The 13,925-nt window shown below is 41.2% G+C and overlaps 1 protein-coding gene across 5 annotated transcripts in view; it reads left to right on the forward strand.

The window, feature by feature from the left end:
- The window catches only part of znf143b (zinc finger protein 143b), a 126,121-nt gene that overhangs the window by 33,386 nt on the left and 78,810 nt on the right, over nucleotides 1-13,925 (forward strand). For all 5 annotated transcript variants that reach the window (XM_068046379.1, XM_068046378.1, XM_068046376.1 and 2 more), the window contains 6 exons: nucleotides 756-866; nucleotides 2,177-2,269; nucleotides 2,881-2,964; nucleotides 5,908-5,988; nucleotides 6,075-6,271; nucleotides 6,613-6,687. In XM_068046379.1, the coding sequence (XP_067902480.1) occupies nucleotides 756-866; nucleotides 2,177-2,269; nucleotides 2,881-2,964; nucleotides 5,908-5,988; nucleotides 6,075-6,271; nucleotides 6,613-6,687 (641 nt within the window). The remainder of the gene's footprint in view (nucleotides 1-755; nucleotides 867-2,176; nucleotides 2,270-2,880; nucleotides 2,965-5,907; nucleotides 5,989-6,074; nucleotides 6,272-6,612; nucleotides 6,688-13,925) is intronic.

A 13,925-nucleotide genomic window follows, 5' to 3' on the forward strand; every position in this document is an offset into this window, starting at 1 on the left:
CCTCTGCTTGGTACTTCCCCTGATGGCTTGGTTGAATTTAGTGAACATCTTCACATGGGGAAATCCAGGTGCTAATTTTTGATCTAGTACTTGATTATTACTTTTAATAACCGGTACTACTTTTTTTTCTTCAATTTCACTGTTATGGAATGTTTCAGAGAGAAAGCTGAACATGGAACATTTAGTGTGAGACATCTGGTAAAACTGCTGCATGAACAGTCTTGTTATATAACTAGCAGATTTTTAAAAATACATTTGAAACCTAATAAACTGCAGATTTCACAAATTGTTGTATCATAGTAACAGTCATGGGAGTCAGTTGCCAGCGTTCGCCAGAGCTGGCGGGCAGTCATAAAGGCGGGGCTAAAGTGTGGCGAATCGAAGAGACTTAGCAGTTGGCAGGAAAAAAGACAAAAGCGCAAGGGGAGAGCCAACTGTGTAACAGCCCCGACAAACAAATTTTTCTGCAGCACCTGTGGAAGAGCCTGTCACTCTAGAATTGGCCATTATAGCCACTCCAGGCGCTGCTCCACACACTACTGACCACCTCCAGGCGCTTACCCTCGAGATAAGGAGGCCAAAGAAGAAGAAAGAAGTAACTTTTAAAGTCCTGTTTTATTCCCAGCAATTACTGTCTTACTATAATTTTAACAGCTATCTGCAATTTATTTTTAGTTGAATACCTATGAGATTTTGTGTTCCTGCTGCAAATAGGTGATGCCCATGAAATTTTAATTCATATGTCATTTTATCAGATATGTTATTGGCACAGATAAATAGAGAAGTCCAAAGTATGGCAGAGTTCCAGGGAGTGGGCGATGGTCAGCATGTCACACTGTGCCTAACGGAAGCTGTAGCAGTAACAGGTAAATCAATGCAGTTATTGATCTTTGTTGTGTTGCAGTTTTTATTTTGTGCTATTTTCTGAATATTTTTCAGGTTGAGGTTTGGACCAATGATTTGGAAGAAGAATAAGAGGCAACTTTCACGCAGAGTTTGGTGTTTTCTTAAATAACTAATGTAACAACACAATGACATACTATGTAAACAGAAATTATTGAATGATGCACAGTGATCTCTATCAGTTAAAATATTATTCACTTATGTTCACTATTTTTGTCTGTGTAGTTTAAAACAAAATGTTTGTGTCAGTCTTATTGTTTTCTGTGGTATTGTAGAGTTATGTCAAGAGTAATGCATGCCACTGTTTCTCTTAAATCTGTTTCCAGTTATCTGGGCAATACTATTAACACCACTGTGTGAACAGGTGAAAGGAGGAAAAGGAAAAAACATCATCTGTTGACAACGCTATGTTTGACTTAGCTTTTTTTGGGGGAAGAGAAAAGCAAGGAGTCAATTTATAGCAAATAATTGCACTCATTTATGAAATAAATTCTTTGCTGTTCAAAGTCCTCAAACATACACTAATACCCTGTAGAAATTACCATGCAATGATGTGATTGCAAACTCATAAGTACTATTCTGCAAGTGTTTTGTTCAGTGTTTACATAAATGATGCAAGTATTGTCGCAGACATTATTTCTTTTGTATAGTATAACATAACAGTTGACCAATTCAGGTGTTCTTACACAGAACAGAAGTAAAACATCCTACGAAAGCAAACTAAAGTGAATATGTTTTGAAATTTAATTGGATGGCGCAATGGTTTAGTTTGTGGTTCAATGCACTATGCTATGGCATGGTAGGCCATGGATTTATGCTTGCAGATTGCCATGTGGCATATTCTTGATTTCAGTCAAGTATTCCAGAGAATTAGTTGAGTTCCCCCTGTGCAGGGAATTGAAATTGGCAAACACAATACTGTAGACTGTCCTCTCATTCCTGGACTCCATGTCAAAAATGGCACTGGCAAAGGTTTTTCACCTGGCCATTGGAGGATTTCTGTGTAGTGAGGATCAACCTAATACGGAAAGAAAAGTAAAATTTATTTTTTAAAATAGAGAGGGTACAGAATCATAATTGTTATTGATGTACTATAAATCAAGGTTTTTGTAAGTATTGCTGCTCATTTTCTCCAATAGCCTTTCCTCAGTGATCCTATTAATGTATGAGTGTGCACGTGTGTGGATGGACGTAGGGAGAAGAACGTTGAATTTCTATGCAAAATTGCTTTGTAATATACCTATTCAGAACAGTAATGAGTCTTTTTATTTAGATGGTGATCGGCTGGAAAATATGGACGGTGTGAGTTTACAAGCTGTTACTCTTGCAGATGGAACTACAGCATATATTCAACACAATCCTAAAGGTGTAGACTTTCGTGATGAATTTCTAATTATACAGCAGTTCTTCCATTTAATCAATGTGTGTTTTGCATAATCTGGCCTTTTGACAACTCTGACTTTATTTTAGCATGATGTTAAACACAAGACTTTTAACATCTCAGAAACTAAATGTGTACCAGTCATATCAAAGTTGAGTATTCCCCCATCCCCCTGATTTTATCCACTTTTCGGTCTTCCTCTGTTGGCTTATTGGGGTACAATTCCACAGGTACCAGCCAACCTTTAGTACCTTAAATTGACTGAACCTATACATCGAGTGCAAGTAGACTATTTAGCAGTAGTGGGCATTAAAATGCATCTGACATCTTGTGTCCCCTCACCCACTTTCCTGCAAGAGTTACTGATCATGAATAAGAAGCCTAACTGATATTCTTTTGGTCACCTTAGCCTGGGGATACTGTTGCCAATCTTAGCACCACATTGCTGCTCTGACTGAAATCAGGTAACTCAGACCTGAACAGGGTTGGTACCAGGAACATTCCTGATCTTCATGGCTCAGCAATGCAAGCACAGATAGATTTACTTACTAAGCTTTTGAAAGAACATGTTATGATATATACTTGATGTGTTTCAGATGGGAAGTTAGTTGATGGTCAAGTGATTCAACTAGAGGATGGTTCCACAGCATATGTCCAACAAGTTTCAGTACCAAAATCAGGTGAGTGATGACCAAGTGGTATATACTAGAAGTTGGATAAGTTATTCCAGTCTTGCTATACATCAACTTAACTTGCCAGCTGCTATATGTAAATCTGATTGTTAGCTGTGAACATTTGTTTGAATAGTCAAATCAAAGGTGAAACTGTCTTGCTATTTCAAATGTAACCGTACAGGCTATAATTCTCCTAAACTCAACATGACTATACTTGAAGTGTGACACCAATACCATGTAGTGAGCCAGAGAGCAGGATTGTTGGCTCAGTTATCATTAGAATGTAGCTTGTGTTATAGTAATCAGTAGCAGATGACATTGGAGATGGTCAGTTGCCAGCTGTGCTGTCTGGGTCATGAAAGTGTGCAGAAGTTGAGGGGGAACCTAAAATGAGTAGTCATTGGTTTTGAATAGGAGTCCAAACTCTGCTGCCAGATACCTTGTGCCTAGAAAATATTGCAAGTGTCAACTTGACTTAATTAATAGCACCCTTACTTCTGAGTTAGAAGGTTGTTGGTTTAAATTTCACAAAGGACTTACTTGAGCACGTAACATAATCTAGGCTGACACTTTTTTAATTCTTTCATGGGATGTGAGTGTTTGTTGTCCAACTCTAGTTGCCCTTGCTCTTGAACTGCTGAATCTGGTATAGGTACACCACAGTGCTGTTCGGAATGAAGTTCCAGGTTTTTGACCCAGTGATAATGAGGGATGGTGATATAGTTCCAAGTCAGGATGGTGTGTGGCTTGGAGGGGAGCTTGCAGGTGATGGTGTTCCCATGTGTCTGCTGCCCTTGTCCATCTAGGTGGTGGAGGTCACGGGTTTGGAAGGTGCTGTTGACGGAGCCTTGGTGAGTTGCTGCGTGCATTTTGTAGGTGGTACACACTGCTGCCACTGTGCGCTGAAGGTGGAGGGAGTGTATGTTTAAGGTTGTGGATGGGTGCCAATCAAGCAGGCTGCTTTGTCTGGATGATGTTGAGCTACTTGAGTGTTGTCAGAGCTGCAGTCATCCAGGCAAGTGGAGAGTATTCCATCACACTCCTGACTTGTGCCTTGTAGCTGGTGGGCAGGCTTTGGGGAGTCAGGAGGTGAGTTACTCACTGCAGAACTCCCAGCCTTTGACCTACTCTTGTAGCCACGGTATTTTTATGGCTGTTCCAGTTAGGTTTCTGGTCAATGGTAACCCGCTGGTTGTTGATAGTGGGGAATTCAGTGATGGTAGTTGAATGTCAAGGGGAGATGATTAGATTTTCCCTTGTTGGAGATGGTCATTGCTGGGCACTTGTGTGGCACGTATGTTACTCGCTACTTTGCAGCCCAAGCCTGAATGTTGTCCAGGTCTTGCTGCATGCGGACATGGACTGCTTCAATATCTGAGGAGTTGTGAATGGTACTGAACACTGTGCAATCATCAGCAAACATCCCCACTTCTGACCTTATGGTTATGGTTATTGATGAAGCAGTTGAAGATGGTTGGGCGTAGGGCACTACCCTGAGGAACTCCTGCAGAGATGTCCTGGGGCTTAGATGTTTGGTCTCTAGCAACCAAACCTTCCTTTGTGCTAGGGTTGACTCCAGTCAGTGGAGAGTTTTCCCCGATTCCCATTGACTTCAATTTTTCTACGGCTCTTTGATGCCACACTCGGTTACATGCTGCCTTGATGTCAAGGGCAATCACTTTTACCTCATTCCTTGAATTCAGTTCTTTTGTCTATGTTTGGACCAAAGCTGTAATGAGGTCAGGAGCTGAGTGGCCCTGGTGGAACCCAAACTGAGAATCGGTGAGCAAGTTATTGCTGTGTAAGTGCCGCTTGATAGCACTTGTGTAGTACAGTGGGAGTGCTGCATTGTCGGAGATGCTGTCTTTTGGGTGTGATTCTAAACTGAGGCCAGGTCTGCACAGGGGGTTGTAAAAGATCCTAGAAGTGCATGGGGAATAGGAGTTCTCCCTGTGTCATGACCAACATTTCTCCCTTAATCAGCATTAGAAACCTGATTCTGTAGTCATTCATTTGCTGTTTGTGGAACCTTGCTGTATACAATTTGACTTCTGCATTTACCTGCTTTATAACAGTGACTGAGCTCCAAAAATAATGATTAGTAAAGTAGTTTGAGGCATCCTGAGGCCTGGGATTTCTTAAATTTCATAACGATTACTCCTGCTTTATCATGCCTCACCTTGAACTCTCTTTCTCCCTCTGCAACAGGGCTGCCAGGGCCACTTCTGTTACATTCCAGCCCCAGTTTGGCACACTTCACCTGGAGACCTGTGAGCTCTTCTCCAGCATACAAATGACTTCAAGACTGGTAGTTGTGGTGAAGCCAGGGTGGCATCTTCCCTCCCCATTGGAGATGCTCCCAGTCAGAAAACCTCGGCATTTTCCAACTAAATGCACAAAGACAGATCAATCCCTTTATGAGCACAAATTTTTAATTGCTGCAATCCTAGATGTAGTTAAAATTCGTACAGAAAGATAAAATATAGTATTTCCAATGAAATGAAGTGGGGCAGTTACTTAGGTCTGTTACATGGGTGTCAAAAATAAATCAGTTTCAGTGTACATAAATCATGAACAGCCCTTTAGTGGCCATTTTTTATGTTTGGGTCCAGATATTATGTGTCAGCAAGCTTGTTGGCTGTGAAAGGCCTTATAGTGAATACTAATCCTGTCCTCACTGAATCCCACAGCTGAAGCTTTATACCAGATATTATTGGATAATTGCTTGGAGCAGGAGTACAGGCTGACTGTTTTTTTTTCTTCTCAGCTCAGTGACATTGATATATATAATGATGACTTTTTACATGTGAATGGCTTAGTAACAGCAAAGGTGATGCCTTTATCTGCTTAGTCACTGTGGGACTACCTCATTTAATTATATTCCAATAACCAAAAGAACTGAAATGCAGTTATTCAAAAACTCCTTGTGCTGGTTTTGTCTTATTGCAGGAGATTGTTTACGTTTTGAGGATGGACAGGCGGTCCAACTAGAGGATGGATCAACTGCATTTATCCATCATACGCCAAAAGGTAAATTATTAAACAGTTTACAGTAAAGCTATTATAAGAGGAAAATATGATTATTCACTACTTCCTTTCTTCTCTCTATGATTAAGATGGCTATGATCCAAATGCAGTACAAGCAGTCCAGTTGGAAGATGGAACTACTGCCTATATCCACCATACAATACAAGTTCCACAATCTGACACCATCCTTACTGTTCAAGCTGATAGCACCCTGACAGGACTACACACAGGAGAAACCACAGTAGATCCTGAGACTATAAGTGCACTTGAGCAGTACGCTACAAAGGTAAGTGTTTAAATATCAACTGTGTAACATCACTTGATGCCTCAATCTGAGCTTCATTAAAGTTGTTAGGTATTTTTAAATTTTTGATATTTAGTATAATAATCAAAAATACATTTGCAGTCTTGAAGTAATCTGTAACTATTGTTCCTGAAAAGCACCATTGAAACGCCTGAGCCCAAAAGGAATGTTGGTATTGGTAAGTACTGAAGGAGTAAGGTATTGGGGAAGCTGGGTGGATGTCAACAGTTGTGAGAAGTAAATAAGTTAGGCATAAATTATATCACTGTTTAAAAATATTTCTTAACATTTTATCCAATTGCATTTAATTTTTTTTTCTGTAGGTCACTGCAGATGGAAGCGAGAGTGTCAGCAGTACAGGACTAGTGAATGAGAGTGATCATGAGAAAAAAATGCAGGTAAGGCAACTATTACTGTGCAGTAAGAACTGGAGCAATAACAGTGATTGGTTCTGTGAAATTCCATTTTACTTTGCTCTTGATTCCATTGATACTGCCCCTCTCATAACTCTGCCAGCAGCTATTTAGTATGCAAGACTCAAGATCAAGATAAGGGCGGCGCAGTGGTTAGCACCGCAGCCTCACAGCTCCAGCGACCCGGGTTCAGTTCAGTTTGCAAGTTCTCCCTGTGGCCGTGTGGGTTTCCGCCGGGTGTGCCGGTTTCCTCCCACAGCCAAAGACTTGCAGGTTGATAGGTAAATTGGCCATTGTAAATTGCCCCTAGTGTAGATAGGTGGTAGGAGAATGGTGGGGATGTGGTAGGGAATATGGGATTAATGTAGGATTAGTATAAATGGGTGGTTGTTGGTCGGCACAGACTCGGTGGGCCGAAGGGCCTGTTTCAGTGTTGTATCTCTAAATAAAAAATAAAAATAAAATAAATCTGCATAATCACTCGGTTCCTTATTTTAAACAAGGTGGTGTAAGCTAACAAACAGTGTATCCTGTTTAAAAACAGTTTATTGAGGACTGGGTAAACTCTTTTCCAGAAAATCAGTAGGAGCAGGTTGTTGATGGTATTTTGAGGTGTTTATACCTGTAGGAGAGACATGATGAAACTGAAAACAGTGTATTAATCTGATGGGAATAATGGATGAAAGGAAAGAGTGGTAAACTTACAAAGATTGATATTGGTAGATTATGTTGCAAGCCTTTAAATTAAATTTTGAATTATGTAAGTAAACTCCTTGGTGATGTGGAAATCTTTAAATTAAGTTTTAAAAATGCTCATTTTCTGCCAGTCTTTTGGAACTGATTTAATGTGAAGAAAGAGAACTTTCATGTGAGCTCTATTTAGAAATTCGATCAGAAAAATAAAAATTGTAACAGTACTTTGTGTGGTACCTAATTATGACATGAAAATGTGAAGTTAAGAAGTGATAATGCAATCTAATCACAGTCAGAGGGGATGACACTTTTGTGCTGTTTCAGTGCTGTGGAAAGGATCGATAACTCATTGCAGAGATTCAGACTTCGAGCTTTGAAAAAGCTGACATGAGTTTGAGAGGTAACAACATATGCAAGAACTTTGGAGAGGAAAGGAAAGTTGGAGATGAGGTGAAAGGACGTTGGGGTCGAGGGTGGGTTTTTGAGGAGGGGCTTTGGAAGGGAGAGAGAACCACTTACAAAGACAGCCAACATGTGGGATCAGGAAGGGAAGCTGGGTGGCCAGCAGTTTAAGAATGAGGTCAGAGGAGCAACAGATGGGTCTCATGAATAAGATGAGTTCAGAAAGGGCATGGGGAAAGATGGGAGAAAAATGAGGGAGAGAGAGAGAGACAAGCATTCAAGGCAAGGACGGGGAGCCAGTCGAAGCTTTAGTTTAGTGGGCAAGATCAGGGTGGGGGGGTGCAATCTGCAGAGACATTTAAATGGATGTTCTCAACCTTAGAGACAAAGTGGGTTTCCTCCGGGTGCTCCGGTTTCCTCCCACATGCCAAAGACTTGCAGGTTGATAGGTAAATTGGCCATTAGCAATTGCCCCTAGTGTAGGTAGGTGGTAGGGAAATATAGGGACAGGTGGGGATGTGGTAGGAATATGGGATTAGTGTAGCATTAGTATAAATGGGTGGTTCATGGTCGGCACAGACTCGGTGGGCCGAAGGGCCTGTTTCAGTGCTGTATCTCTAAAAAAAAAGTAGTCCATGATTCTTCTTGCAGTGAAGATGGCTGGAGAGTGGGCTTTAAGGAGACAGATCGCAGTGGAGATCTGCCCCCTTCAGGCTTCTCTGCTCGAAGGAAAACAGCCTTAGCCTTTTCAGTCTCTCTTCATAGCTGAAATGCTCCAGCCCAGGCTGTTCGCTGTTAAGCACAGGAACAAGAGGAGGCCATTGAGCCTCTAGAACCTCATGCTTCATTTAAAGTGATCATGGTTGATCTGTATGCAAACCTCATCCACCTGAAAAATGGGATTGGAACAGATGGATGCTTCATGACTGGTACGGGCACGATGGGCCGAAGGGCCTGTTTCTGTGCTGTATAGCTCTATAAGAAGCCAGGTTTATCCTGAAGTAGTGAACAGTACTGGCAAAAGAGAGTGAGGCCTACTAATCCTTAATTTGTTCCAGCCAGATCGGGTGGTGGGGGACTAAACCAGTAATGTGCCAGATATGCTCGAGTCTGTACCCCTTGGAACTGAGGCAGCAAAAATGGGGCCCACAGAAAGGATGGGAGAGAGTAACGATTTTGGTCAGGACAAGGGCATCGAAGGTGGATGTGAGGGAGTGGTAGAGTAAAATAATGACTGATGAAGTATTGTGGCAAATGGGAGGGGGGAAAATCTAGGCAGTTGGGATTTAGAAAGTGCAGTTGTAAGTGTCTTGGGAGATGTAAATGGGGTTGGAAGTGGTGGAGGTGGATGTTGGTTGGAAGGAATACAAAGAATTGCTTGGTAAAGGTCAGGTCTATAATCGAGATGATGGAAATAGAGAGGCCATGTGAGATACCACAATGGAAGCAGTAGCTGTTATTATGGGTATAAAGGTTTATGTAGAGGGTTAGGTATATAGACAACAAGAGGTCAGTGTCATTTTACTTTAGAAAAGTATATTCTACAGAGAAGCTTGATTGAAATATTTAAAAGGATGAAGGGACTAATATGCACACATTGGGAAGGCTATTTGAATTAGATAAATTAGGGAGAATGAAGGAATATGCATAAAAGCTACATAAATATTGAACTAGTGTCATAAGAGTTTTGTTTTTTTATTTTGAAAGCTTAGAATTCTGTGTGTTTTTAAAAAGACTGAGAAAAAGGATTTTCTGGGAACATTAAATGCTGAAACTTGGTGTCTGAACTGTGTGGGACAGAGTGCAAGACAGCTGCTCCAAACAGCCGCAGAGGGAATGACAAGTCACAAGACTTATTGTTAAGAGTTTTGGTTTCACTTTTGCATTGTGGAGACCAGTAAGCTAGACTGGCAGGAGGCAGAACAAACTGGCTGGGACTTGTTTTTTGCAGACCAGAGAAAAAGACCTCTCCCTGAAAAAGGCTTGCCTCTCTTGTTAAAAAAAAGAAATTCTACATATGAGGTGGTGGCTGTGGTCTGCTGGAGAGAGTAAAAGACCGCCGGAGAGAGAAAAGACCCAGGAAAAGATGAGTTACTGCTCTGTGGAGGAAGGCTGCTTTGCTGAGAGGAAGCCCTACATTTTTAAAGGTAGCAGATTCCTATTGCCTCCAGCCTCTGAAAAATGTCTGCCTCAGGAGTGATTCCTGTTGCCTCGTATGTTTTGGGAGATCTTGAAGGCTCAAGAAAGTTTCTGTTGCTACACTGCTATTTCAAAACCCAAGTAGACCTGTTGCTACACCCTTTGCTGAAAGACCTGTGTTACGCCTGCTGCAAAGTGCCTTAAACGCCTACCCATCACAGACTGTTCATCAACCTCGCGTGGAGAGACTTCAAGTGGCATCTGACTATTTGACTCTGGGACACCTCACCATCCCAGAAATATCCTACCAGAACGTGACAACCTAATTATTTTATTATTCCTAAGAAACAGTTGTAATCCAAAACATCCTTTTGAAACCGGTTAACTTTTTTTTAATGTATGTATGTGTGTGTGCATGAGGGTTAGGAAGAATAAGAAGTTTGAAAAGAATCCTTTCACATATAGAGTTATCTCATTATTGTTTAAAACTTAGTTTATTAATAAATAGTTCATTTTGTCGTTGTTTAAAGAAACCTGGTTTGGTGTGCTTTATTCTGGGGAACAAATACAGTGATTAATTTGGCTATTTTCTGGTAGGTGGGAAACTTTACTTATATGTGACCTGTGGAGTAGTGGGACTGAGTTAACAGTGCATTATTCCCGCCTTGGTCGTAAACTAGGTTAGACATCAGGAGGTTTTTCTTTTCCCAGAGGATTGCGGCACATGCAGTGAATGCAGATTTTTTAGACAAGTTCTCGAAGGAAGCTGATATTGCTGCATTCAAAAGATGGGATGTTACGTAATATATCTTAATGATTATCTGCTGGAACTTGGTTTTGATTGTTTTTGGGAGTAAGTGAGGAATTACTCAGAAATCTTTGCTCCCTGAATTGTTCTTGGGTTTTAATTTTTTTTTTGATTCTCCCAGGAGATTACATGGCTGCTGATAGGTGGGGAATATTGAAGGTCATGTTCCTTCATTGCAACATGGCTGAATAAGACAGACTCGACAGGCCACTCTTTTTTTCCTGCCCATCCTTTTTGTATGTTTGTAGTTAGAAGAAGGGATTAGAAAAATACATACACTCCTTTTACTCTGATTTGAAAAGGCAACAGGTGCTTAGATTGAAGGTTTTTTTTTGTTGGTTTGGGGTGCATGATTTCTGAGGAGGAGAAAGAACATGTGAAATGCCTTTTGACAGGAGAAAGTAACCCAGGCAATGTAGTCAAAAAGCACCAAGAGCTGATAGGCTTCGATTAAGTTTTATCAATGTTAAAAAGAGTTAAAAGAGGAAAACCTAGAGTTGTTTGAAGAGATGGTGGAGTAATGATTTCTTCATTAAGTGGGTTGCTTAAATTTCTAAGGAATAATATACTGGAGAAAGAGGGATTTGGAGCCTTACTACAGTATTCAATGTTGATTTATAAAACTTTGGTAGGATCTTGGCCTCATAGTTACAAAAAGTAATGTAGTTTCAGGTCAATCAATCGAAGACAATTGTTGAATGATTGTCTCCTTACTGCAATAAATACTATGTTTACAACATGTTTGAAAAGTCTGCCTCAAGAAAAGGCATGAATTTATAATTTAGCTGTTTGCGTAATTAAATCTGGAAAAGGACTTTTGCCTTGGATAGCATGAGTAACTAGTTCAATAGAGTGTTAATAATGATGAGCTGTCAAAATCAGTACAGATTAGTTGAGAGCGAAAAGCTTGGCCATTGTCTTTGTTGCTGTATGTAATTTGTTTGAAATCTTCTTGCAAGCCATCCAAAGGAAGAAATAAAAGAAAAAGTGAAGAGATTGAAGTCATGGCTTATATGGCAGTGTGGTGATTGTAGGTAGGGGTAATTAATTATTCATATTGTGGTCCAAACCATTTTTCTTTCTGGAATGGCATTCGGTTCCAGAATAATTGTTAGAGAGTGAGGCTTTGTTACTGGGGAAATGGCCTGAAAAATCTAACAAAGAGAAGTATTTTTCATTGAAATGATAGGGGTTCAAAATTTGTATTGTTTGGTTTAGCGAGGTTGCTAGTGCTGCAAAAGAATTGAAGTGCTAGCCAAACTTAGAGGTAATGGGGAGATGTCCGTGAATGGAAAGATTTTAATAATCAAATCTGTGATGATTCCTTCTTTTACTATGATGTGTTTCCATTTCTGCTTAATATGGTCAAAACAAAACATAAAATGGTTTTCCCTTTTTATAGTCAGTAAACTGGGAAGCAGGGCAAAGAAATTATGTACAAGAAAGTCAAGGAAGGAGGAAGAGCAGTTATCAGTGTGGGTTTATTCTAGTTTCCTGCTTTTGTGTGCTCAACGTTTAGTATCAGGGGAAACACTGAAGTTTTTAAAAAATTGATTTTGGGAGGGTATTGCAACAATGGAAAGTACGGTAAGACAGAGAGACAATGCAGTCTCTTCTGTTAGGAGCTTGCCCTGTCATAAGAAGGGAGATGATTTTATGCTGAAGATCAGTCTAATTAAGCAGTTGAATTTGGTGGACTGTTCTTAAAATCAAATATATGTCTCTGTTTTTTCTTTAAATTTGGCTTCCAGAACCAGGTCCTGTAGGTTTAGGCAAATTTCTGGAGATATAAATCTTAAGCTCATTTTTTATTCTTAGCTGTATTTTTATATGTACATTGATACTATGGATTTGTGAAGACAGGAGTACTCTTATCTGATCCAGGGCTTTGCAGTAGTGAGCAAAGGTTGAAAGACAGTTAAACAAGCAAAAAGTATAATAGTTAATTTCCGAATTTATATTGGCTTGTTCATCAGGGTTCACATCATCACAAAATTCTTTCTTTTTTCTTTTGGGCCTCCTTATCTCGAGAGACAATGAATACGCGCCTGGAGGTGGTCAGTGGTTTGTGAAGCAGCGCCTGGAGTGGCTATAAAGGCCAATTCTAGAGTGACAGGCTCTTCCACAGGTGCTGCAGAGAAATTTGTTTGTCGGGGCTGTTGCACAGTTGGCTCTCCCCTTGCGCCTCTGTCTTTTTTCCTGCCAACTACTAAGTCTCTTCGACTCGCCACATTTTAGTCCTGTCTTTATGGCTGCCCGCCAGCTCTGGCGAACGCTGGCAACTGACTCCCACGACTTGTGATCAATGTCACACGATTTCATGTCGCGTTTGCAGACGTCTTTATAACGGAGACATGGACGGCCGGTGGGTCTGATACCAGTGGCGAGCTCGCTGTACAATGTGTCTTTGGGGATCCTGCCATCTTCCATGCGGCTCACATGGCCAAGCCATCTCAAGCGCCGCTGACTCAGTAGTGTGTACAAGCTGGGGATGTTGGCCGCTTCGAAGACTTCTGTGTTGGAGATACGGTCCTGCCACCTGATGCCAAGTATTCTCCGGAGGCAGCGAAGATGGAATGAATTGAGACGTCGCTCTTGGCTGGCATACGTTGTCCAGGCCTCGCTGCCATAGAGCAAGGTACTGAGGACACAGGCCTGATACACTTGGACTTTTGTGTTCCGTGTCAGTGCGCCATTTTCCCCCACTCTCTTGGCCAGTCTGGACATACCCATGCCTTACCCATGCGCTTGTTGATTTCTGCATCTAGAGACAGGTTACTGGTGATAGTTGAGCCTAGGTAGGTGAACTCTTGAACCACTTCCAGAGCGTGGTCGCCAATATTGATGGATGGAGCATTTCTGACGTCCTGCCCCATGATGTTCGTTTTCTTGAGGCTGATGGTTAGGCCAAATTCATTGCAGGCAGCCGCAAACCTGTCGATGAGACTCTGCAGGCACTCTTCAGTGTGAGATATTAAAGCAGCATCGTCAGCAAAGAGGAGTTCCCTGATGAGGACTTTCCGTACTTTGGACTTCGCTCTTAGATGGGCAAGGTTGAACAACCTGCCCCCTGATCTTGTGTGGAGGAAAATTCCTTCTTCAGAGGACTTGAACGCATGTGAAAGCAGCAGGGAGAAGAAAATCCCAAAAAGTGTGGGTGCGAGAACACAGCCCTGTTTCA

This window comes from Heterodontus francisci, chromosome 14, assembly GCF_036365525.1.
Source record: "Heterodontus francisci isolate sHetFra1 chromosome 14, sHetFra1.hap1, whole genome shotgun sequence".
Taxonomy (NCBI): domain Eukaryota; kingdom Metazoa; phylum Chordata; class Chondrichthyes; order Heterodontiformes; family Heterodontidae; genus Heterodontus; species Heterodontus francisci.